This window comes from Cyprinodon tularosa, unplaced genomic scaffold (assembly GCF_016077235.1).
Source record: "Cyprinodon tularosa strain WSP-4 unplaced genomic scaffold, ASM1607723v1 ctg110, whole genome shotgun sequence".
NCBI lineage: Eukaryota > Metazoa > Chordata > Actinopteri > Cyprinodontiformes > Cyprinodontidae > Cyprinodon > Cyprinodon tularosa.
In genome coordinates, this window is record NW_024037894.1 from 1,275,945 (window position 1) to 1,300,205 (window position 24,261).

Sequence of the window (24,261 nt, forward strand, 5' to 3'; positions counted from 1 at the left end):
CGGCATACAGTAGAGCCAGTGTTTTAGTGTGGTCTGCTGTGGGAATGTGGGAAGTGTTGAAGACAGAGAGACATGGTTGAAGTCCCCAGAGATCAGAAAAAGAGCCTGTGGATGCTGTGTTTGGAGTCTGCTGGTAATACTGTCCAGGACATCACAGACTGTTGCTGCATGAGCAGAGGAGGGGACAATGTCTTTGCTGCAGGTCCTGCAGGTCGTCTCTTTATTGGCTAGGGGTTCAGAGTTTCACCATCTTTTATTTACAAACACAGCCAGACCCCTTCCTCTCTTCTCACTTCTCTCCCTGGTTCTGTTGGCCCAAAGTAGATGAAATCGTGGTTAGCCACGTCTGAGACAGGCATAGGATGCTAGCCTCACGGTAGCGTATTTCATGGTGAGTTAAAGCCACCAGCTCATCCACCTTGTTAGAGAGAGATCTGGTGTTGCCCATGACGATGGACGAGATGGTTGGTCTTCTCTCCCGGGTATTGCCCAACACCCACACTGCTGCCACGTCTCTTCCTCCTCAGCTCGCAGGGGGCATGGGCTGGCTCTCTGGGCAAGCAGCTGGTCCCGGGTATAAACAATGGGAGCCTGGTCAACTAACATCCACCTCAATTTGGAAAATCCTCGCCTATTTTGCATACCTAAATGGAAAAGCAAATAACTTAGGAACTGTAAGCCCAAATTCCATGTGTGGTACATTATTTGAAAACTAACACCTTCCAGTTTCTGAATATATACATGGAAATTGGGTGAGCAAAACAAAGCCAAAGCTACATCAGTTCAAACAAGACTCAAAGTTACTTTTTTTATTCTCGAAAATTATAGGTCTTTGAACAGCAGTAATAAAGACATGCTTGCTTGTTGTGGCTGCTTTGTCATGGTACATTTTGACATGCTGCTATATCTGTTTTTATTGTGCTAGCTGTGTCCATAAAATGATCTTGGTGGTTGGATTGTGGAGAATCTAAGCTTTCCAACGATGTCTAACATGTCTATACTGGTAAACATTTTACCAGTGTAATTTTCATGCATTCTGAGTTATTATTTGTAAACACTTTAAAACAGGTTTTGAGAGGATAAAAAAATAATTGCAGCTTCTATTGATTCAAAACCTTAACATTGGCCTTTTTTGTTCCATATATACAGACATGCAATGACTGTGCAGTATGAATAAGAGCTTCTGTAATGAACAGACAAAACAAATGCACTGCAAACAAACCCTTTCATGAAAATCAGTTTGATCTAAAAATGACTGTTGTCCCATTTAACAAGCTTTTTTATGAAGCATCCAACACTAATTAGATAAAGTTCAAATTATTTCAGAGGAGCTAATTGATCCACTTACATGTTAAGTTCAGGCCTTAGTTTAGAGGATGTGCAGAGTCTAATAATAATGCAGTAAAAAATCAGATTTGACTTCAAACACTCCAGCCTGCCTGAGATTCTTTGTACTTTTATTTTTCACACATGCAGGAACCTACATTGGCTGCTTCCTGCATAATGCCAGCGATCGAGCTTTGGGGGGAACCATGCTTTATGACCTACGCAAGATGACCAGCTCCCTGTGTCAGGACACCTGCTCAGAAAGGTAACCCATTCAAGGCTGGCTCCTGTGAGGGGGGCCACAGAGGGCCACTTGTGTGAGCTAAGCTTTGGGAGCCTGTCCCCTCCATGAAAAGCTTCCGTGTCTTTTAGCCAGTGGAGAGCCAGGTGTCTGGGGAGGTTTAAGAGACGAGGGATGGGAAGAGCGGGGGTGGGGGTGGGGTACAGGAGGCTTCATCACTTGCTGTGGGAAATCCTAATGAGCTGACCGGAGCAGTTGGACTGAATATATTGGTGGTTAGAAATGAGCTTCTTCAAAAACCCTGCTTTGAAAAGTAGCCAAGGGGGTCACTGTGATCCACGCTGCATGACCTCCACAAAAAGCTCCAAGGAAATAAGAAGGAGGCAGGTGGAATCCTTCAAAGCCGGCTCATGGAAGACCTCTTTGAATTATTCTTTTTTTTCTCTAACTCACAGCAGAGCAGCAGAGTAAGCTAGCTGCAGAGTACTCCTGAGATATGCATTTGGTGCTTACATCTCAGGCCAACCAAGTGCAAGCAGGAAGCCGGCGTCCGCACGGGGAGCGGTCAGGCTCGTTACCTGAGCCAGCCAATTACAGTGATGAGCTAAAGTAAAAAAGTCAAGGCAATTTATGGGGTAGCTTCAAAGGACACACAGGAAAAGGTCAGTTTTCCCAAGGAGGAAGGATGAAAGCTGAGGGAGGAGGATGAGTCACAAAGGCTGAGATAAGTAAAGAACAGATCAGAGGTGACTGTAGTTCATGCAGAAGAGGACATTATGCAGTCAGATGAGAAAATGGGCAGAAGCACTGACAACCTTCTCTGGGAATACGTTATATTTAATGCAGGGAAGTCTGAATTAAGTGATAAGTGTAAAAGCTTACCTAATGTCCTCCTATGGGATTGCATAGCCTGAGGGTAAGAGTCTGAGGTTATAAAATGCCTTTGGCTAGGGAAATAACTGTGCTTCCCTCCGTGTGTGTGTGTGTGTGTGTGTGATTAGTGGATACCAGTTTGCAGGCTTGGAGTATGGAGCTGAGTGTCACTGTGGGAACCGGATCAGCAGCCCCCCGGCACCGGAGGAGGACTGCAGTCTGGTGTGCCGGGGTGAGAGGGGGTCTCCCTGTGGCGGTGTGGGCCGTCTCTCCATTTACAAGGTGGAGGAGCAGCTGCCAGGTCACAGAAAATGTAAGCCAGCTCCCCTCGGGGAACACAACACACACTGCTATTTATACAGGCGAGGAGAAATAACACATTTCCAATTCTAAGATGAAGGAAAAATGTTTGAAAATAGCATATCTCGTCTTGAAAAAATCTAGCGACATGACAATCAACTTTTTATTTTTATAAATGAGGAACTGCTAAAATTATTTACAGATTACACATAAATAGATTAATTAATTCTGCGGTTAAGAAAGGAATTACTTTAGGATTAGGATTCATTTGGTGATAACAGCCTACTGCGCCTACTAGTAGGTAGGAGGCCAACCTGAAGCCATGCTATGGGACTGATAACCACTAATAACAGTCATTAATTGGGATGATAAGATCCGAAGCAGCTGACTCAGCTAGACTAGAATGTGTGCGGGTTTAGTGTAGAGCTCGCACTACGACACAGGGCTTTGATGTAATGATCAGTTTCTTAATGAGGATCGGCTCTGATTGAATTTCACGGAGGAATGTCACACTAGGCAGCCAACTGTAAAGAATAATCATCTGGACTGGCATTTAAACACATATTAAGGTCCTATAGTTTGGTGTCTTATATCAACATTGATCAATTTGATCACATCAAACACAGCTTAGGATAAGGAATTATCACATTTGGGAAATATCTTCGAATCTGATGTTACGTGGGATTCACATGTGGACTCCCAGCAGAACGTTGTAGATAAACAAACCCAGCGAATGTAACTTAGATTTAGGGTGAGAGATTGTCTCTCCTGAAATAAAAAAGTATTTTCTTTCCATAATTATTTAACTCTGTCGAAGATCATAGTCCATAACAGTTTTATATGAGGCGTGAACTTAATCTTATATCTGATGCTCTCCACTCGTTTGTCCTTTTCTCTGACTGTCTTTATCATATTATGTTATTATTTCTTATGTTAGCTCTTCAGTCTATCAATGATCCACGGTGAGCTGTAGGGGTAGAAAAACTCAGTCACTTTAACTAAAGTCAGATTTCTCTAGAATGTAAATTTCCTGGACAGTTTTGATGCAATCTTCGACTGTAGGTCTTTCAGTTTTTCACTATTTTCTAGTGATCGTCTTTATGCTTCCTGCCAGAGGCATTAGCAGCAGTTTATGTTTTTTCATCTTTCAGAAGCCAGTTATCACATGCAAAGTTTCATAATACAGAACTTCACATTTACAGGGCATTCGCTCAGAAAAAGAGCGATATGACGAATTACATATTTGTTTCCAAATTACTCTGATTACTGGACAGCCTGGGAAGATCTTGTTTTGTTCTATAGTCTCCAACACGTATTTCCACTTCCTTGATGTACTTTCTCAGCCGGTTACAGTGTTTTTTCAACATTATTCTCTCAATGTGTTTTAATTCCCACCTTTTTGGTTAATATAAATACATTTCTGCCATTGATCCACTTATTCTTTATGGGGTAAATACCACCTTGCTTTGACAATAGAATAGCATTTTATAGTCTGGAGACATGATTTGTGATGAGGATACGTTCATCAGAGACAGAAATCCCACTTCAGGTTTTCCCCAAGTTTCTGGTATTTTTTGATGAAAACAGACCCTAACCTGCAGATACACTATATTGCCAAAAGTATTTGCTCACCTGCCTTGACTCACATATGAGCTTAAGTGACATCCCGTTCCTAATCCATAGGGTTCAATATGACGTCGGTCCACCCTTTGCAGCTAGAACAGCTTCAACTCTTCTGGGAAGGCTGTCCACAAGGTTTAGGAGTGTGTTTATGGGAATTTTTGACCATTCTTCCAGAAGCGCATTTGTGAGGTCGCACACTGATGTTGGACGAGAAGGCCTGGCTCTCAGTCTCCGCTCTAATTCATCCCAAAGGTGTTCTATCGGGTTGAGGTCAGGACTCTGTGCAGGCCAGTCAAGTTCATCCACACCAGACTCTGTCATCCATGTCTTTATGGACCTTGCTTTGTGCACTGGTGCACAGTCATGTTGGAAGAGGAAGGGGCCAGCTCCAAACTGTTCCCACAAAGTTGGGAGCATGGAATTGTCCAAAATGTCTTGGTATGCTGAAGCATTCAGAGTTCCTTTCACTGGAACTAAGGGGCCAAGCCCAGCTCCTGAAAAACAACCTCACACCATAATCCCCCCTCCACCAAACTTTACACTTGGCACAATGCAGTCAGACAAGTACCGTTCTCCTGGCAACCGCCAAACCCAGACCCGTCCATCAGATTGCCAGATGGAGAAGCGCGATTCGTCACTCCAGAGAACGCGTCTCCACTGCTCTAGAGTCCAGTGGCGGCGTGCTTTACACCACCGCATCCGACGCTTTGCATTGCACTTGGTGATGTATGGCTTGGATGCAGCTGCTCGACCATGGAAACCCATTCCATGAAGCTCTCTGCGCACTGTTCTTGAGCTAATCTGAAGGCCACATGAAGTTTGGAGGTCTGTAGTGATTGACTCTGCAGAAAGTTGGCGACCTCTTCGCACTATGCGCTTCAGCATCCGCTGACCCCGCTCCGTCAGTTTACGTGGCCTACCACTTCGTGGCTGAGTTGCTGTCGTTCCCAAACACTTCCATTTTCTTATAATACAGCTGACAGTTGACTGTGGAATATTTAGGAGCGAGGAAATTTCACGACTGGATTTGTTGCACAGGTGGCATCCTATCACAGTTCCACGCTGGAATTCACTGAGCTCCTGAGAGCGACCCATTCTTTCACAAATGTTTGTAAAAACAGTCTGCATGCCTAGGTGCTTGAATTTATACACCTGTGGCCATGGAAGTGATTGGAACACCTGATTCCAATAATTTGGATGGGTGAGCAAATACTTTTGGCAATATAGTGTATCTGTAGCGGTCCTCCTCCTCCTTCTCAAAACTCTTAGGTAGATCTGTAAAAAGAGGTGAATCCGTTTTTCTTTTTTGTACATAACAGCTTTCTTTTTACCTATCTTTCTTAACTATCAAGCAATGTGCATAGTTCTACTTGTTTAAAAAAAAACAAAATCCTTTTTCAAAATCAAAATGTGTTGGAAAGTCTTCATTATAATTTTCTAACCACCAAGGTAGAGCGTTAATTTAAAGACGAACTAATCCATGCTCATGTCCACTATTCCTATCACTCTGCAATGTGCAATCAGCACATCAACCGATTATAAATGAGGTAAAGAATAAGTAATGGTCAGTGGTGACAAAGTAATCAACAGTAGTACTTGAGTAAAAGTATTGATACTCATAGTCAAATCTTACTCAACCACAGTAAAAGTTACTCGGTTCAAACATCTACAGTACTCAATTTTAAAATACTAAAGTATTCAAAAGTAAATGCATTTAAAAGTACTTAAGTATTAAAAAATGTAAATAAAATTTTCAAATTCTGTCTAATCTTCAGCATAAAGATACCACCAAAAAACAAGGACAGATATTTGATTATTATTTATTATTCAAAAACAAACCAAAATGAAAACAGAGGAGTCTTTATGCTCCTCACACTTTCATTATAGAATACAGGTTTAAGGTTAAATCTATTAGAAACTATAATGCTGCTTAGAGATCTCATCCTACTGAATAACTTGGCCACATGGCAACAACTAACACCCTATAAAACTATAAACTACTAATATTGAGTTTCTCACATTAGTGTAATGTCATTAAATCTCTAAAACAGTGGCGTCCAGATTTAGTCCTAAGGGCTAACACGATGGAATGAAAAACAACAACAGAGGATTAAAAAGCGAAGCTGAACCAAAAGGAACAATGAAGTAGCAGCTTACTGGAAATGGAGTGGAGGGAAAGTTATAAGTAGCCCACCCAGAAAATTGCCGGTAATCGAGTAAAGCAAAGATACTAAAAAAAAAGTGCTTAAGTAAAGTAATCAGTAAATGTACTTTGTCACTTTCCACCCCTGGTTATGGGACATACTGTATTACAGCACAGAAATGGACAAGAGTTTCAATTCCCTGTAGGGCTGCAACTAACGATTGCAAATGATTAATCTGTTGATTATTTTTTCGATTAATAATCGGATAGCCAAAGATTCCTTGAAGAAGACTTTTTGCAAAATTTAACCAGGTGAAACTGAAAACATTATTGACAGACGTAAACTTTTTTTTTTAAATCTTGAATGCAAAATGTTTATATAGTTTTTTACAATCTCAGTATAATTGCTGCTTTAAGTGGGTCGCTCTGTCAACTAAAGGCGTTTTACAGTCTCTATACTCCAGTTAATGATTAATCGATTACTAAATTAGCTGACGTTTAAATAATCGATTAATCTGAATAATTGTTTAAGCCCTAATTCCAGCAATTGCTAACTCATAATGATGTTTAAAAGTATTGATGCCCAGAGAGGCCAAACCTGCTCAGCCTTAACAAGCTGTGTTAAAACAAGCTGGGAAAATATATTTGCATGCTGCTGTTTAACGTGCCCAGATTAAAGAAAATACATAACTCTTCATCAGCCTGCACCAAGGCTAAACCTGTCAGTTTTTTTTACCTGCGTGTGTAGGTGACAGGGCCCTCAGCTCTGACAGTCATTATATCTGTCTGATACACACCTGGGAAAATCACGTTCTGGAAAGCTCTCCACATTAATATGACAGCCGTCTGGGAGCTGTCATCGGCCCTCTAAGCTGGGGCTACAAATGCATAAAACATCAAACTGCTGCGATTGCTTTCCAAGTGACATTTGTAGGTGCACTCATTGTAAGTGTTGCCTTTGATGAAATGTGTTCAAGAAACAGATAGAAAAACCTGAGGGCAACACATCTGCATGTGTGGTGAGAATAAAATGAGAAATAGTTTGAGGTTCAACACATTTTAAATGTTAAGCTGTTTATTCCAGTGTGTCTCTTTTGCGTATTTCCATTTGCATAGAAACATCAACAGGACTGAAATGCAAAGCTTGCCACTCAGCTGCTGTACATTAGAACAGATAGTTTAGGTCCTGTCATGTCACATTTTAACAAAAATATATATCCAGATTTGCTTTGTTCTTAAATTATTTTGTTATAAACAGTATATTTTTGCACAGATAAGGACAAATAAGACATTTTTTCTGTCAGTAGTGGGTCACTTTTTGCACATATAAATACTTATCCCCTACAAAACGATTTATCCAACCTGAAACTGACAATGGGGAATTTTCGCATCTACATTTAACCAGATGCAAAATTTCACACTAATTTTTTTATGCTTGCATTTTGGGCACAGGCATGGCAATGGCACAATGGCCTTGGAGAAAAAGCATTTCAGAATTTATTAAATTCCATTCAGCTTTATATAGCACTGATTCTCATGTCATACAAAGACAGTTCTTTAAAATCATACAGACAGATTAGTTGAAACTTTTCTTTCTATGACTTTGTAGGATTTGCTCCTCCTGGATGAGCATGTTTCAGCAGTCTATATTTACTTGTATTGTGTCATTGACTCTGCAGCAAGCCCTCACTTGGAGCATGCCACAGTGGAGAGGAAAAACTCCCTTTTAACAGGAGCAAACCTCCATCAGAACCAGGCTCAGTGTGTGCGGCCCTTTGCCGAAACCAAATGGGGATTCAAGAAAACTGAAGCAGACATTCAAAAGGAACAAAGAAGCATTCATCCATGAATACGTAATTGTCAGAACTTAATGGTTACAGTAACCCAGCTCCATAGGTGGCTCTGGGAAAAGAATAGTTAAACAGATGAGCTCTAATTCAGTTTACATATAAAAAAACGTTAGAGAGCACTTACAGATGGTTATATTTAAAGCTGTACCCATACCTAAGTCTGGGAGAGAAACAGGACTAAACACTGCAAAACATAAACATCAAAACATCCCCAATTCTATGGCATGCAGCAGGAAGCTAGGCCAGATGCAGCTACTATTGTGAGAAAAAGTAGAGAGAACTTAAAGTTAGAAGTTGAACGTACTTTAAACAATCATAAATTGAACAATATGAAAAAATGAAGCAGAGTTGGAAAAAAAGGTTCTCTATGTCTTCCAGCGGCTTAAGCCTACAGTAGTTAACTAAAGCGATAAATCAAAATATTGATTTATCTCTAAATCAATATTTCTGCAAATTATGCAATGGACAACAAATTTAGCTTTCACAAGTTGAGTAGTACGGCTATCGCCACAGTGTTCCGCTTGATTTAGGCATATAAATAACTTTATTATAATTCATGCAGGGAGTATTACAGATTGTATGGACACTGCAATGTAAGTAGAACAGGAAAGAAAAAACTGAAAAAAAGAGAAAAGATGAAAGAAAGAGGAGATAAAAGGGAGACAATGATAAAACGCCTTCAGTCTGCTTTATCACCTGCAAAGAGATCTAAAAAAAAAAGGGCTGCTGTTTTTAAGCGTAGGAAGGCTTAAGCCCATCCTCCACAACAAAGATTTTTTCTCCCCCAATGTTCCTTTACCCGCTCTGAAAAAAGCACAGTTAAGTTGTATGAAATAATTATAGACCAACCTTGCTTTGTTATACTTTGGGTCAAGCAGATGGTTTAACAAGTGGTGGGTGCAAACCGGTTTAGTTATTAACCTTAGTATACTATAATAATTCAACATTTACTATTTTTCCTTTTTTGTTGTTTATTTTTGTTCATAGCACTTTTGTTATCATTTTAAAGTTTTCAAACTCCATGGGGTACAACTTGATCTTTCTTTTATGGCAACTTTCAAAGAGTTTTAAAGAGGCAGATCAAACCTCTTTCCACCTCTTGTCCTTTGAGGATGCAATCTTAGATCGTCTTCAACATGTCCACACCAAATACATGTATAATTCTTTTGAAAGCCAATTTAGCGTTTCCTATGTGGAGCCTTTGTAGATCAGAAAAGTGTCCCAACAGTTTGACTCTGCCACCACCATTTTCCTCGTATGTATGGTGTATTCAGTGTGATAAACAGTGTTCATTTATTAGTATTTTACACATCTGCTGAAATGGACTATTGAACGTTTTGATGCTTTTAAAGCCATGCATCATTTTCCTTCCACTGTAAAATTACGCTTTATTTTGTTGTATATCAATTAGGGTCCCAGTTATGTACATCTAGATGTGGTTGCAATGAAGCAAAAAGCTCAGGGGACGTGTTTCTTCAAGGGTACAACAACACTCATGCCCATAACTTGGTCCTGTACAAATTGTCTTATTTTCCCGAAAGACAACCTGACCTGTGTGAAGGAACCTGTGGTAGATAAGCATAATCATAAACACCATTAATATTCATGATTGGAAGCTTCATGCCCTCCAGAGATTAGCAGCTGAGCTTTGAATGTCAAAACAGTGCTCTGGGATTCAGTTATGCTGAGGAAAGAAATTCCTGCAGACAGATTGAAGTTTCTAGTTCATGTATCTTTTCAGAGGGAATATAGAGCACTCGTCCAACTAGAGAACTTCTCTATTCTGGTCACATTATTTTTGAACATATTTTACACATACATTTTTTTCACCTTGTAATCTTTGTTTCTCTTTTCTTTTAGTCAGAAACATTCAGCATCGTGGCTGCTTCAACCTGACAAACAGCATCATTAGCACTTTCCCGGTCCACTCCTTTCAGCCCAACCTAACCACTCATTCCTGCATCGAGACATGCACTGATAAGGTAGGGATCCTAACTCCAAAAAGGACACTCTTGATTGATTGATTTTATTGATCTTGCAGGGGAGAAATTTACTCATTACACAGCTAAAATAGTCAAAAAGAGAAAGAAGGTGCCAAAGGAAAGAGAAAAGTGACATGGAGAATATACAATATATACAGTGCGTCCACATACATACAGTATATAGGACAGTTGAAGTCTCTTATTTAGCAGGATTATCATACAGGGTTATTGCACAGGGTATTTACAGGGTATTTACATGGGTACTATATATATATATATATATATATATATATATATATATATATATATATATATATATATTACCCCGCCTCTCGCCCATTGACTGCTGGAGATAGGCACCAGCACCCCTCGCGACCCCAATTGGGATAAGCGTGTAGGATAATGGATGGATGGATATATATATATATATAAAATATTTTCTCACCCCTCGTGGGGTGGTATGTGTCATCCTCAAGCTGGGGTCCTCTACCAGAGGCCTGGGAGTTTGAGGGTTCTGCGCAGTATCTTAGCTGTTCCTAGGACTGCGCTCTTCTGGACAGAGACCTCTGATGTTTTACCTGGAATCTGCTGTAGCCACTCTCCCAGTTTGGGGGTCACAGCCCCCAGTGCTCCAATTACCACTGGCACCACTGCTGCTCTCACTTTCCACATCTTTTCTAGCTCCTCTTTCAGTCCTTGGTATTTCTCAAGCTTCTCGTGTTCTTTCTTCTTGATGTTGCTGTTGCTTGGGATTGCCACATCTATCACTACTGGCTTCTTGTGCTGTTTGTCGATCAACACGATGTCTGGTTGGTTAGCCATCACCTGTTTGTCAGTCTGGATCTTGAAGTCCCATAGGATCTTAGCTCGGTCATTCTCAACTACCTTAGGAGGTGTCTTCCATTTTGACCTTGGGACTTCCAGCCCATACTCATGGCAGATGTTCCTGTACACTATGACAGCTACCTGGTTGTGGCATTCCATGTATGCACTTCCTGCCTGCATTTTACACCCTGCTGTTATGTGCTGTGTTGTTTCAGAGGCATCTTTGCACAGTCTGCATCGGGGGTCCTGCCTGGTGTGGTAGACCCTGGCCTCTATTGATCTTGTACTGAGTGCCTGTTCTTGTGCTGCCATGATTAGTGCCTCTGTGCTGTCCTTCAGTCCAGCCTTTTCCAGCCATTGGTAGGATTTTTTGATATCAGCCACTTCTTCTATTTGTCTGTGGTATACGCCGTGCAGCGGCTTGTCCCTCCATGATGGTTCTCCTTCCTCTTTCTTGTCCTCACTTTCGGTTTTCTCCTGCCTGAGGTATTCACCAAGCCATTTGTCTTTGGGGGCCATCTTCCTGATGTACTCCTGGATCTTAGTTGTTTCATCCTGGACAGTGGTCTTGACACTCACTAGCCCTCGGCCTCCCTCGCTACGCTTGGTATACAGTCTCAGAGTGCAGGATTTGGGATGAAACCCTCCATGCATTGTGAGGAGCTTTCGCGTCTTGATGTCAGTACCCTCTATCTCCTCTTTTGGCCAGTTTATTATACCAGCAGGGTATCTGATGACTGGCAGGGCATATGTGTTGATGGCTTGGATCTTGTTTTTCCCTTTCAGCTGACTTTTCAGGACCTGCCTTACTCTTTGTAGGTATTTAGCTGTGGCAGTCTTTCTTGCTATCTCCTCTTGGTTTATATATATATATATATATATATATATATATATATATATATATATATATATATATATATATATATATATATATATATATATATATATATATATATATTATATATATATATATATATATATAAAGCTATTGCGCTGGGTATCAAATATAATGAAGCAGGTTATTGCACAGGGTTTTAAGTAGTAATTGGAAATTATATGTTACACAAGCTATTGCTGTGTAATATGTGTCGTATTGTAGTGTCTGGTTACAGCGGGGATGAATAACCTGCGGTAGCACTGCTTTTTACAGACAGGTTGTAAAAGCCTTACACTAAAGGAGCTGCTCAGCTCCTCTACAGTCAGTTCAGACGGTGGAAGGTATCGTCCATGATGGATGTAAGCTCGGACAGCACCCTCCTCTCAGCCACTTCCCTCCACTGAGTCCCAAGTGCAGCCCCGGACAGAAGTGGCCTTTCCCACCAGTTTGTTCAGTCTCTTTATATCCCGCTCTGCGCTGCCAGGGGCCCAGCAGACAACAGTGTAGAGGAGGGCTGATGCCACCACAGAGTTATAGAAGGTTTATAGCAGGGGCCTGCTCACTCTAAAGGACCTCAGCCTCCTCAGAAGGTGGAGGTGACTCTGGGCCTTCTTGTACAGGGTGTTGGTGTTATGAGTTCAGTCCGGTTTCTTATTGACGTGAACACCCAGGTATTTGAATCTTTCCACTCTTTCTATGTACTGCCCCTGAAGTCGATCGCCATCTCCTTGGTCTTACTGGTGTTAAGACACAGGTGGTTTTCTCACACCAGTCCACAAAGTTCATGATGACCGACTGATACCCCAGCTCGTTCCCCTCAGAAACCCGCAATGGCCGAGTCATTGGAGAACTGATAATTAATTTAATGCATACAGCAGTATATGGGGTGCTCTCCATTCAAACAGTTAAAGCTACCTTAAAGGACTACGGGACCATGTGTGGGCACACATAGCACTTTGAATTTTGCTGAATATTAAAGCTTTAATGTGGTTTTAATGGGTTCTCTGAGTCCTGCTCTAAAGGCTTACTAGCTGCAGCTTCTCTAAAAACTCAAAGAAAAAAATATATCAGCATGGAGTTGACAGCAGCGTGATTAATTCTCATCACGTAGTGTGAGCCCCGGCATGCATAACTCGAGTGAAAATTTCCCAGCAGCATCTTCATGTGCTGCAGCACTGAAAATTATCACATTCTGTAGCAGGAAAAGTGAGAAACTTGATGCAGGAAAATACAGATTAAATCAGGGATTCAATGTGACCAAGTGAAACAGAAAGTAGAAGAGAAACCTCCTGCACACAGAGAGAATTCAGTAATGTGATCACTACTCACAGCTGTAGTTAAGTTACCATCAGGTTGACCCACAAACCTTACAAATAGCCATAAATGAAGATTGCTTGAAATGTATTTAGTTTTTTTAACAGGCACTAGCGTATGGTTAGCTGACTTTGTCGCTAGTATGTCACAAAATATGGAAAAGGTTAATCAAGTTTCATAAATTTCACCAAAAACTTGTCTTTCTGGTTTTCAGGAGTTCCCCTTGGCTGTGGTGAAGAAGCCCCATTGCTTTTGCACATGGACCTCGTCTCTTTTTAATATCAACCGGCACTCGGACAAGCAGCAGTGTGCAGAGGGCAGCGCTCAGAACCGCACAGAAGGCTCAGCATCCACAGCCGAAGCAGAGCCTGACCATTACCAGGTGTATCACACGCCTGTGCTCGGTGAGAGTTCGTCTGACAGCTATAAACGTGTCAGTCTGCATGTGAGCAGAGTCGACTTTGAAGCCCAACTGCTTCTGCAGTGAATTAGCTAAATGTTTTATGCCCCTCTCTGTCAGGGATTTTTGATAATCACACAGCTCAGTTAAAGCTTAACCCCCCTATTTATCTGAGTAGAATAGCCTGTGATAAAAGTAGTCCATACTGCGACACTTTGTTTGAACCCTTTGTTGGTTTCTCAGGGGAGCGCCGCTTAGTGAATGACAGAGCGGGAAATTACACTTGAAAGCCCTTTTCCTCCCCATATTATCTAAAATCTTGGCTCATATCCGTTTGAGAGCTCTTACAGTCACGCTGCAGTTGGTGTCACAAACGCTTTTGGGTCTTATGTGTCCCTAAAGTGACTCCATTTTGGGCTCTCAGTTTATCCAATGACTCTGGTAACTCAGCTGACAGTAAGACAAATAAAAGAAAGCCCTTTTTTTTCAGACTCAAGGTGCAAAGAGAGGATGTTTCTGCCTCAGAAATCCTCCTCCCTGGTGGCTCTGTCCAGTTTTCCAGGGGCAGGCAACACCTGGGTCCGACACCTGATTGAGCTTTTGACCGGATACTACACTGGCAGCTTTTACTTTGATGGCAGTCTCTACAACAGAGGTAGGAAAAGCATTTCTGAATAAATATGCTGTTAAAATGTTTCACTACAGCCCTGATCGGTTTATTCTTTGGTACAAGGTTTTAAAGGGGAAAAGGACTATTGGAAGAGCGGCCGCAGCATCTGTGTGAAGACCCATGAAAGTGGTCAGAAAGAGATCGAAATGTTTGATTCTGCCATCCTGCTGATTCGAAACCCTTACCGGTCCTTAATAGCTGAATTCAACCGCAAGTGTGCTGGACACCTGGGGCACGCCACAGAGGCACAGTGGGACAGCAAAGGTAAGAGCGGCCCTCAAGGTCAAGGGTTTACTGGCTTTGTTAAAGGTTTCTATTCTCTTTGCATTATATTTACAGAGGCAAGCTTTTCTGAGTTCTTCTGAACCATAGAAGACCAAATATAACGTTCTTTTCCCAGCAGGTTGATCGTGTTTTCTCAAAGAGCACAAACTGGAAGGCATCTTTGTTCTGTAATATCTCATATGTGCAGAGATATTCAGAAGTACTGATCGCTGACATGTCACAGATGTTTACATTTTTTTTTTTTTAGATGAGTCAGGTACTTTAGAATGTTTCTTCCTCTTTTTTCACTGCCAGATAAAGCAGCTTAAGACATTTTTTGTAGATGCCAAAGGGATCTGTTTTCTCCGGTGTTGACCTCAGCCTTAAACTAAAGAACATTTCACATGCTGTTTGCAAATATATAAAATGTATGAAAATATTGTCTGTTTTTAGCTTGCCTCTCGTCTTCAGCAGCTCCAGTTTGCTAGACTTTCCCTTCTGTCCTTTCTAATGGTCAACCTTTTGTCAGCGTTATGCTGAGAGTGTTTGCAGTTTTCTTTTTAACATTTGAAACTGTTTCTCAGAGAAAGAAAAAAGCTTTGTTGAGCCCAGATCTAATACTTCAGTGTTCTGATTATTGTTTTTTTAAATGGGTTTGCCTTGTGATACAATGATCCCCAAAACCCTCAATTTCTGAAAGACGTTTCCCATAGAGGTCAGATTGATCCAACTCTTTCTCTCTGCTTTCCTGGGCAGTGTTGTGCATCAGCTAACTATCTCAGGGTAGAAACAGCACCACACCTGGATTCTATCAGGAAACATCATTGTCAGAATAACACCAGACTCACAGCACTCACAGCTTTTCCTTTGTAGGCTAGTGATTTTCTGACTCTTGTAAAACTCTTCTGCTCTGCTGCCGATTATATTTATTCTTTTTTGGGGGGGTTCTTTTCTTCCCTTATTCAAACTTACTTAACCCAACACTTACATAACTTAACACTGCAGATGAAAGAAGGAAATTCTAGAAACCTCTTTGATATGCAGACAGAACTCTAGATGAACCAAAGTGGATCTTTTTTTCAGATCTTTTGGGAGTTTTCAAAAAATGATGGTCCCCCCCAAGGCAATTGAAAAGTTGTTCATAGAGAACAATTTAGCAGCAGTCTGTTAAGGTTCACCTGTGCTTTTATCGTGAAATGCCGACAGACAACAAGACCTTGACAGGAAATAACCTGAGGTTGCCAGGGGTAACGGTCAGTCTGGGAGGCTGGAGATGAACTAAATATTAAACAATCATTCCAGCCACTAAATAAGGTAAACATGCCCACTGTTATATTCAATGCCAGCACAGGAATTACATGTAATATTATGCAATAACTTTATATCAGAAATGAGCACATCACTAATGTCTGTAGGATGGCTACATCATCAGCCATAATTAAAAACCATCTTAAAAACCAAATCAGCACAAACCTCCTTTCAAACATTCTACCAGATTTTATTTTGATTTAAGACTAAAATAGGGGTTTAAAACTGATACCCATCCTCCCACCCATTCAATTTTGTCCACTCTCTGGATATTTTAGATTCCAGGATATTCCCTTCCTTGCTATTACTGTACAATTCTTTAAGCTCTTTCTCTTTAAACTTTAATATAGAGCACATTGATATTTCCAGAGAGAAACCTGTTTTGTGTTCTTTTGTCTGCAGAATGGCCAGAATTTGTCTCGGGCTATGCCCCCTGGTGGGCCTCCCACGCTCTGAGCTGGCTCAAGTTTGGACGCCACTTGGTGGTGGTGCATTATGAGGAGCTCCGGAAAGCCCTCCTCCCCCAGCTCCGTCTCATCGCTGCTTTCCTGAATGTCACCATAACAGAGGAGAGGCTTCTTTGTGCACAGAGCAACCAGGACGGCCATTTCAAACGCCCCGGCGCCCAGCAGACCTCCTTTGACCCGTTCACTCCTGACATGAGGCGGATAATCGACTCTTTCATTGTTACAGTTGACCAGGCACTGCAGAGCAGGAACTTTAGCAGAATTCCAGAGGAGTACCTCCCCAGATGATGGTTGTTAGGCTTTGAAATGACTGGTTCACCCTGGGTCTGAGGGAATGTTTGTGGTTTTCTCAGCAGGAATGGATTAGCTGATGTAAGTGGACCAAATGACCTTCTTACAAGCCGGGCTACAAAAAATGATGACGGTTCACTGGGAAATCCAACAGAGAACAGTTGTCGAAAACCTTGAGGCCTTGACCTCTTCTCTGAAAGCAACATAGATGATAAACAGAGAAGACTTGACATGAAGTGCTAACCTGACGGAGGGTCTGATTAAGCCACGTATACCATATACTCTTAGCATATGGTTGTTCTTGAGCAGGTTTAACTCCTAAACATTCATTAGCCTATCTAGATATACTAACAGACAATAAAGGAAGAGTTTTTTATGTTGAAGCCTCAGTTTCCTTTCAGAGAAGAGCCTCGGTACCATCATCATCATGTGGCTTTAAAGACTTTCTGTGGAGAATGCCATCAGCTGTTTATCAACTCTATATAAATTTCTATGATTTGATGTCATTAAAAATCTGAAGAGAAAATGTTGACACTGGCAAGTTTTTTGTCCAATGATGTGACATGGGAGGTTAACGCTACCTTAACAGGTAGGAGTGTGCAGCTGTTGCCTCTGATATAAACCCTGATATTACTGCCCATTGTCCATTCAGAATGCAGAAAGTAGCCAAACCATGCTGTTCACAGTGGAACTTGGAAGATCTCCCTCACTATGAGATGTACCATGAAATAACACTGCCACCTGCTGGCAGTGAGGCACTACAACAAGAGCTGTATGGTCAGGGAAATTAACAGGATAAAATAGACGTTAGTGTCAAACTTTTGGCATATTTGGGTTTGATTAGGGATCTAAACAATACAAAGCACAATGGTATAAACTGATTCCTTTCAATTTTCAAACTTATTGTGTTTGATGTAACAATACTGTTAACAGTTTGAAGCTTGGACTATTGGGAAAAACAAGTAAAGGAGTGACATGCTGCATAACTGGCTGCAGTTTCATTTACAATGTAATGAACACAACCATCCACACAGACACATCGCTGAGCTAAAACAAATGACAAATAGAAGCTTAAAAATTCAACAGGCCTGTTTTAACTGCTGTCCAAACAGAGAAAAAACTCCCAAGTTGTTAAATGGATCCACACATTAATATAAAGAGCAAAACAGGCTGAGGAAGAACTGAAATTTACTTAAAATTCAGTGTGGGTGTTAAGGGTCTTTTACTCACGTACCCAGAGTGGCAGTCTGTGGGCGTCGGGCTTGAACTCAGAACCTCAGGATTCCAACCCCCATGCCCTAACAACTAGGCCACCACTGCCCAAATAAATAACATGCATAAACATATCAATTAAGATGGCAGGCAGCATAATCGTAAACAGTGGCGGGCGGCTGACCTATAGAGCCCCCCCCCCCCCCCCCACTCACCCAGTGACCTTGATTAAGACATAAAAAAATAATAAAAATGTAATTATAAAATTTTGATATTTCCAAATATCTGAATATTTTTTTTATGTGCAAGATCAATATTGAATCTTTCATGAGGAGTAAAGCTGTTTCGTTCGTCATCGGATTGGTGAATTTCCAAAAGATCTATGCCCAAAGACTCTGGTTAAAAGTTGTCCATGCGCAGTAGCTTCTCTTCAATGCTAAAGACAGGACCATCCTGGCCAGCAGCTCTGATGTGCCCACAGCTGAAAGCAGCTTTATTTGCCTCACAGTCATCTGTTAGAAAGTGCAGCTGATTGACTGGTTTATAGATTTATTTAGCAACAAGGCTAGGCTAACTGCATGCAGCAAGGCTAAAGCTTTATTCTGCTTTCTCAGCCTCCATTTTCATTGGTCAGGATCGAACCCAGCATGGATTAAGACAGATAGGACTGATTTAAAGCACTTCAGAACATTTTAGAATGTACATTTTTGTTGTTGGCATTCATGGAAATATACTGGTGTGATATCTTAGTATACATTTGATTGGTTTTGGTATACGTCTATTTTTATGTTACAGCGACCCCTGGAAAGAAACTCCACGAGCCATGACTGCAGTCAACATCTGTTTGTTTTTCGAAACATGACTCCTCAATTCCCTTTGCAATTCCTTGATAAAAATAAAAAGAGCTGTTTGGACTCATTTTACATATTTCACATCTTGGAAATTTAAAGTAAGGCTTTATTTGCTCATATGATCAGATGGTTTAAGACAAGGTGGTAAACAAATAAACTATTAATTACATTCCCTATTATTTAGTAATACTGTAAAGGGAAAAACACAGTAAAAATGCATAGTATTCAAAGGGTTGAAAAAGAGAAAAAATTTATTATTTGATTCATCAGACGATAATAACAGTAATTTTCCTCTAGAGATTTTAGAAGTAAAAGTCATATATGATCTTTTAAACCCAGATTGTTTGTAGTGCTGAACACAACTAGCGTCTGAAGCTGCAAGTTTTATAAGTTATTTATTAAAGCTGACAGGGCTAATCGTACTGAATGTAGCGATAGTTCTGTTATCCCCGGAAGACACAGTAGGTTTTAAAATAAACTTAATTAGTGAAGCAGTGCCAGAAGGCCTCACAGTCAGCTGTCTGTCAGATTTGCAGCAAATAAAGACATGCATATGCATCTGTTCCAACAGCATGAGAAGTCAGGGGGGATTTCCTTACTGTACCGTTGTGGACATAAACAAAGTGTGATGTAATTTATTTCAGAAACTGATGATCTGCTAAGATTTTAACTCAAAATAGTCTAAAAATGACTAAATTTCCTGCCCTTAGAAGTAGTGACGCCTGTCTGATGTCAGGGGTCAGAAGTGGATGTATAAACTGGTTTTAAATTAATGCAGAGGTCATTTCAAATAACCAGCTGTTACATCCAGGGTGTGTGAAATAGCCTTACGAAGTGTACAGTGTGTCAAACATCGAAGCTCATAGCCTACAACAGCAGACAACCACACTATGAAGAAGAATAATCCACATTATTCACTGCAAATAACTTTGGGATGAACTTTGACCTTTGCTTTTAGACCATCCCTCAGAGTGCAGCAGGCAGCTCCGGTAACAAACTGGGGCTAATTCTCTTGCTCTTATGACAAAAGTTGATACTGGCAGCCTTTCTCAGAACACTAGGGCTCTGGTGACTTTAGAGACAGCAGGGCACCACTTCCCACTTGGTAATATAGCCGTCATGAAGAGCAAGAAAACCGACACCACACCATAAAAAGCTACAGTTAAAGGAAGGCATTTTTTCTGTTAATATATGTAATTTTCTTGATTTGAGCAAGTATGGTAAACAAGACAATTTGTTAAAGGAAAAAGAAGATTTAGATTTAAACTAAGAAAGAAATAACTCTTTTATCTTATTTCAAGTGGTGCATGATAACTAATTATGTCTTTCATGGGCAAGAATTCTCATTCCACTGGCAAATCATATTATCTGCTCAAATTTAGTCCAAAACCCGGCCTTTTTTTTTTTTACTTATTCTTAGATCAGTTCTTGCAGTGTACAGCTTATGCAGACAATAAAATATCACCCTTTCTGGAGAAACCTGGTTTAGGCTCCAACATTCAGAAGCTTAGGTCAGCAATATAAAGAATGGAACCTTTCTAACTTTATTAGTGGCAAATGACTTGTGGTGAATATTAATTGGAAAATATTTGCTCAGCACATAGTAAGTCAGACTAAAAGATTGTTGCTACTCCTGCTCTTCGCTCATAATGTCTGGGTATGTGAAAATGTAAATAACTAGAAGGAGTTGCCTCGTTTATACTCACAAAGTTAGTATTTGAGTAGTATAAATAAAGAGAGATAGGGGATGGTGGATTTTTTTTTTTTAAGCATACAAAGCCTAATTAATATAGTCTATAACGCTGATGAAGATTCTCAGTCATCCAGGTCATAGTCATTCCGTAAAAGTAAAAAAAAAAACAATAGACTTGGTTTCCAAGGTTTGAAGACATTTCGCTTCCCCTCCAGGAAGCTTTCTCAATTCAATGTCTGGATCCGCAGTGAGTTTGAGTCTTTATATAGACAAGGCCTTGTATTGCTTGGAAACATGCAAACTGAAACCGACGAGTGGGTCGTTTGGTTCCATTGTTAGCCTGTAATATCTGAAACCTGTCTATGATTCTGAAGGTCGGTCGTTAAAGGGGGGGATTGTCATTAAAGGGGAGGAATGTCTCCTGTAATACCTGAAACCTGTCTATGATTGTTAAGGGTTGGTCGTTAAGGAGGTATTGTTTTTCCCCGGCAGTGAACAATACATCTCCTTTAATGACAATCCCCCCTTTTAACGACCGACCTTCAGAATCATAGACAGGTTTCAGATATTAAAGGCTAACAATCAGTTTTTTCAGAATTTTCAAAATCTGAAAAAAAACTGCTAACAAATTCAAATACATTCAATATTTGCTTGAAAATGAAATAAGCCTATATAAAATCAAATAATTTTACTCACCTTTGAAATATTCATGCAGAGTATTTATTTTACACAATAGAATGTTTATCAGAAAATCAGTATTGCTTCTATTGACTAATTTAAAGTAAGCTAGGCTACATGCTGGCAATGAATGAGTTAAAACTATTCTAACAGGTCCGTCTTACTATATGTACCATTGATCAGACAACAGGCTTTCTGCAAGTCACACCAGGGACCTTGCAGTCAGATGTCAACATTCAATTCATTTATGACCATTGGCCAGATATTTGTCAGTTCTTTCTAGATAATATTCTTAACATGTGTCTTAATTTGCTTAATTAAAATGCATTTTCCAAACCTTCTATTCTCTCCTCCAGGTTTCCTCCACTGCTTTTAGCCACAGCTCCACTTGTCTCACCAAACCAGCAGAGGCCTACAGATTAATTTTATGTTTGATTCACAACCAAAATGCAGATTTTGAATGTTCAGCAACGCTGTACACTCTAAACTAATTCTTGTGTGTCATGACAACTTAACAGACGGAAAATGTTTGCGCTTCAAACTAGTTTACATAGTTTTTCATGCTATCACTATGTCCAGAGTTTAGGACTTCTACATATTTGGTGACACAATGGTAAGCTTATAAAGATAATCTTCTGACTCTTGTCTTAGCTGAAGTGTTAGTTTTTGTCTTCTTAAAAAGTAAGTCCCTCAAATCGCATGTCTTTGTCACTTGGCCAATATTATTGCTATTACTGTTAATATATACTAGATATTTACAATAAAATGTCACAGGATGGTGTGGGGGGATGGTCATTTAAGAAGGGGGGTGGTTTTTAAGATTTTTTTAAGAAGGGGGATGCCATTCCCCCTCATCCCCCCTCAACATGAGTACTGCACATGATCCTCTTGCTGCAGCCAAGTTTCTGTAAGACAACATAAATCAATGTGATTATCACAAATCAAGTCATTAACTAACAGACTTTTTGAAGAAAGAGATCTAATGTTAAACAGAAGAAATCACATTTAATCGTTTAAACTTTTTCCCAGATTGGAGTTATTTTAATTTTAATTAGATTATAATTATTTACTCCTTTGGTAATGTTTTCTAATTTATTAGATTTTGGTAGTGGGCAAGGCACTGTCTGGATGGAGTAATGAGTGGGTAACAGTAGAGAAGCTGCAGAGAGGTCTGTTAAACTACGACTCTGCTTCATGGTCCAGGGCTAAAACGGAGCCATAACCTGTCACATAGCAAAGATGTAATTAATGTCTGCTGTGCAAGCCTCCGTGTTGATCCAACTCTTACTCCACTACTGCTTTCTTCAGCATCTTATGATGACTGCAAACCAAAGCTAACAGTTTTGGACAGGCATTAAATTGCAACACTACAAAAGAGATATGTGCAAAGTTTGAGAAAATAAAGAAGCTAAGGTCTTTAGAAAAGTGCTAAGGCACTTCAGTAACATTATATAAAAACAGATGAGCCTGGGGAACTTTTTTTATTGCAATCCTGGAGATGGTGTCTTTAGTGATGTCAAGCTCTGTTAGTCAAGCTCTCGCAATGAAATTTCGTTTAGCAATAATGAGCATGGGAAGATCCAGAAAAGAAACAGAATTAGCATCTTATCAGTAGCTGTCTGTCCACTCTAGATTTTTACAACATTGCCTTATGGAGTTTTAAATGCAATGGTTATCACATTAGAGGCTTTCTGTAGGTGAGCCCAATCCACAAACACCCTGAGGAACAGCAGCTTAGGTTTTTTTTTAGATTGTTTTTTCAGGTAAGAACAGCAGCATATAGAAAAGCCTGGAGACCCGGTAGAGGCTTCACAGTTAGAGATGAAGTAGGTGACTGAGAGTGTGTTTTATATGATTCTCCAACAGTTTAACCCTTCTCCAAGAGATGACTGACGATGCGGATGGAGCAGCAGGTGGATGAGTGGAAAGGAAGTAGAGTCAGTGAACAATTGGTGGAAAACAAGGTGAAAACAGGAGCTCATCCTCCTTTAGTCTGGACTGATAAAGATGGGTATGCAGTTCCTCTGAAACAGCCCTGTTCTTGGAGGAGATAACAACAAAAAGGGAGTGATGCCATTTGCTCTTTATAATTCTTTTATTAAAATCCTACAATAAATTTACAAGATAACAAAACTGTCATGGTTCTGACACTCGTGGACTTCTGTTTAAGTTTCTTTTTAAGTTTTCAGTTACAATATAATTTATGTCATTCTGTGTCATTGGTTTCTTTTCCATTTTGTGTGATATTTAAGCAGTGTTATTTTTTTAGTTACTGTCGTTTTTCCTCCCTAGTGTCTCCTAGTGTTTTAGTTCTTGAATTTCCTTGTGGATCAGTTCTGGACTTTGTATTTTGTATTTTTACAGTTTCATTTAATTTTGCAAGCAATCTTCCCTGCCTCCTTCTACTCTGCATTTGGGTCCACAATTACATCCACCAACCTGACACAAAACCTAAGCTATCTTTGTATTTGTTTTATACACAATAGCACTAAAATATCTGCTCCTATGTCTAATCAATCAGGCAGCATTCAAGATATTATTAATGGCTTAACCAGCTGGAAATTTTCAACCCTTAGTGGATCAAAACATTTTTTAAACCTCATTGTTTAAATAGAATATAAAGCGTGTTCAGTTATGTGTGGATGTCTTATTCCTGAGGATATTGGGGAGAAAGAAAGATCACAATGATGAAGAAGAGCAAGAACTGTAAAAAAAAAATGCACTGAAGTCGAATTAAACATCTGGAAACTATCAACTATGTATTTATAGTTTTATAAATATATAGTTATTATATAGTTGTATAAATGTTATATACAGATATATTTAACCTTAATTTTCTCCTGCTGCACAAACTCATCTTTTATCTTCCTTTTAACTACCTTAAATGACTTCTCCAGTTCCTATCTTTGTCTCCTTCTTCTTTCTCAGTGATGAACCCTAAAGTTTATGGGGTACATCTCTGGGTAGGAGTACAGGGGCAACCAGGCAGAGGTAGAGAACAGATCCTCCAGGAGAGAATAGCATATACAGACAGTTTGAATAGTTCTAAAAAGATGGGTTCCCTGCTGGCCAA

At 40.1% G+C, this 24,261-nt stretch overlaps 1 protein-coding gene across 1 annotated transcript in view; it reads left to right on the forward strand.

The window, feature by feature from the left end:
* Nucleotides 1–17,286, forward strand: part of LOC119791212 (WSC domain-containing protein 1-like) — a 36,974-nt gene extending 19,688 nt beyond the window's left edge. Inside the window, exons 3-9 of the mRNA XM_038297189.1 lie at nucleotides 1,477–1,591; nucleotides 2,569–2,753; nucleotides 10,217–10,338; nucleotides 13,569–13,758; nucleotides 14,245–14,409; nucleotides 14,488–14,688; nucleotides 16,399–17,286. Of these exons, the coding sequence (XP_038153117.1) occupies nucleotides 1,477–1,591; nucleotides 2,569–2,753; nucleotides 10,217–10,338; nucleotides 13,569–13,758; nucleotides 14,245–14,409; nucleotides 14,488–14,688; nucleotides 16,399–16,751 (1,331 nt within the window). The 3' untranslated portion in view covers nucleotides 16,752–17,286. The remainder of the gene's footprint in view (nucleotides 1–1,476; nucleotides 1,592–2,568; nucleotides 2,754–10,216; nucleotides 10,339–13,568; nucleotides 13,759–14,244; nucleotides 14,410–14,487; nucleotides 14,689–16,398) is intronic.
* Nucleotides 17,287–24,261: the final 6,975 nt, after the last annotated feature.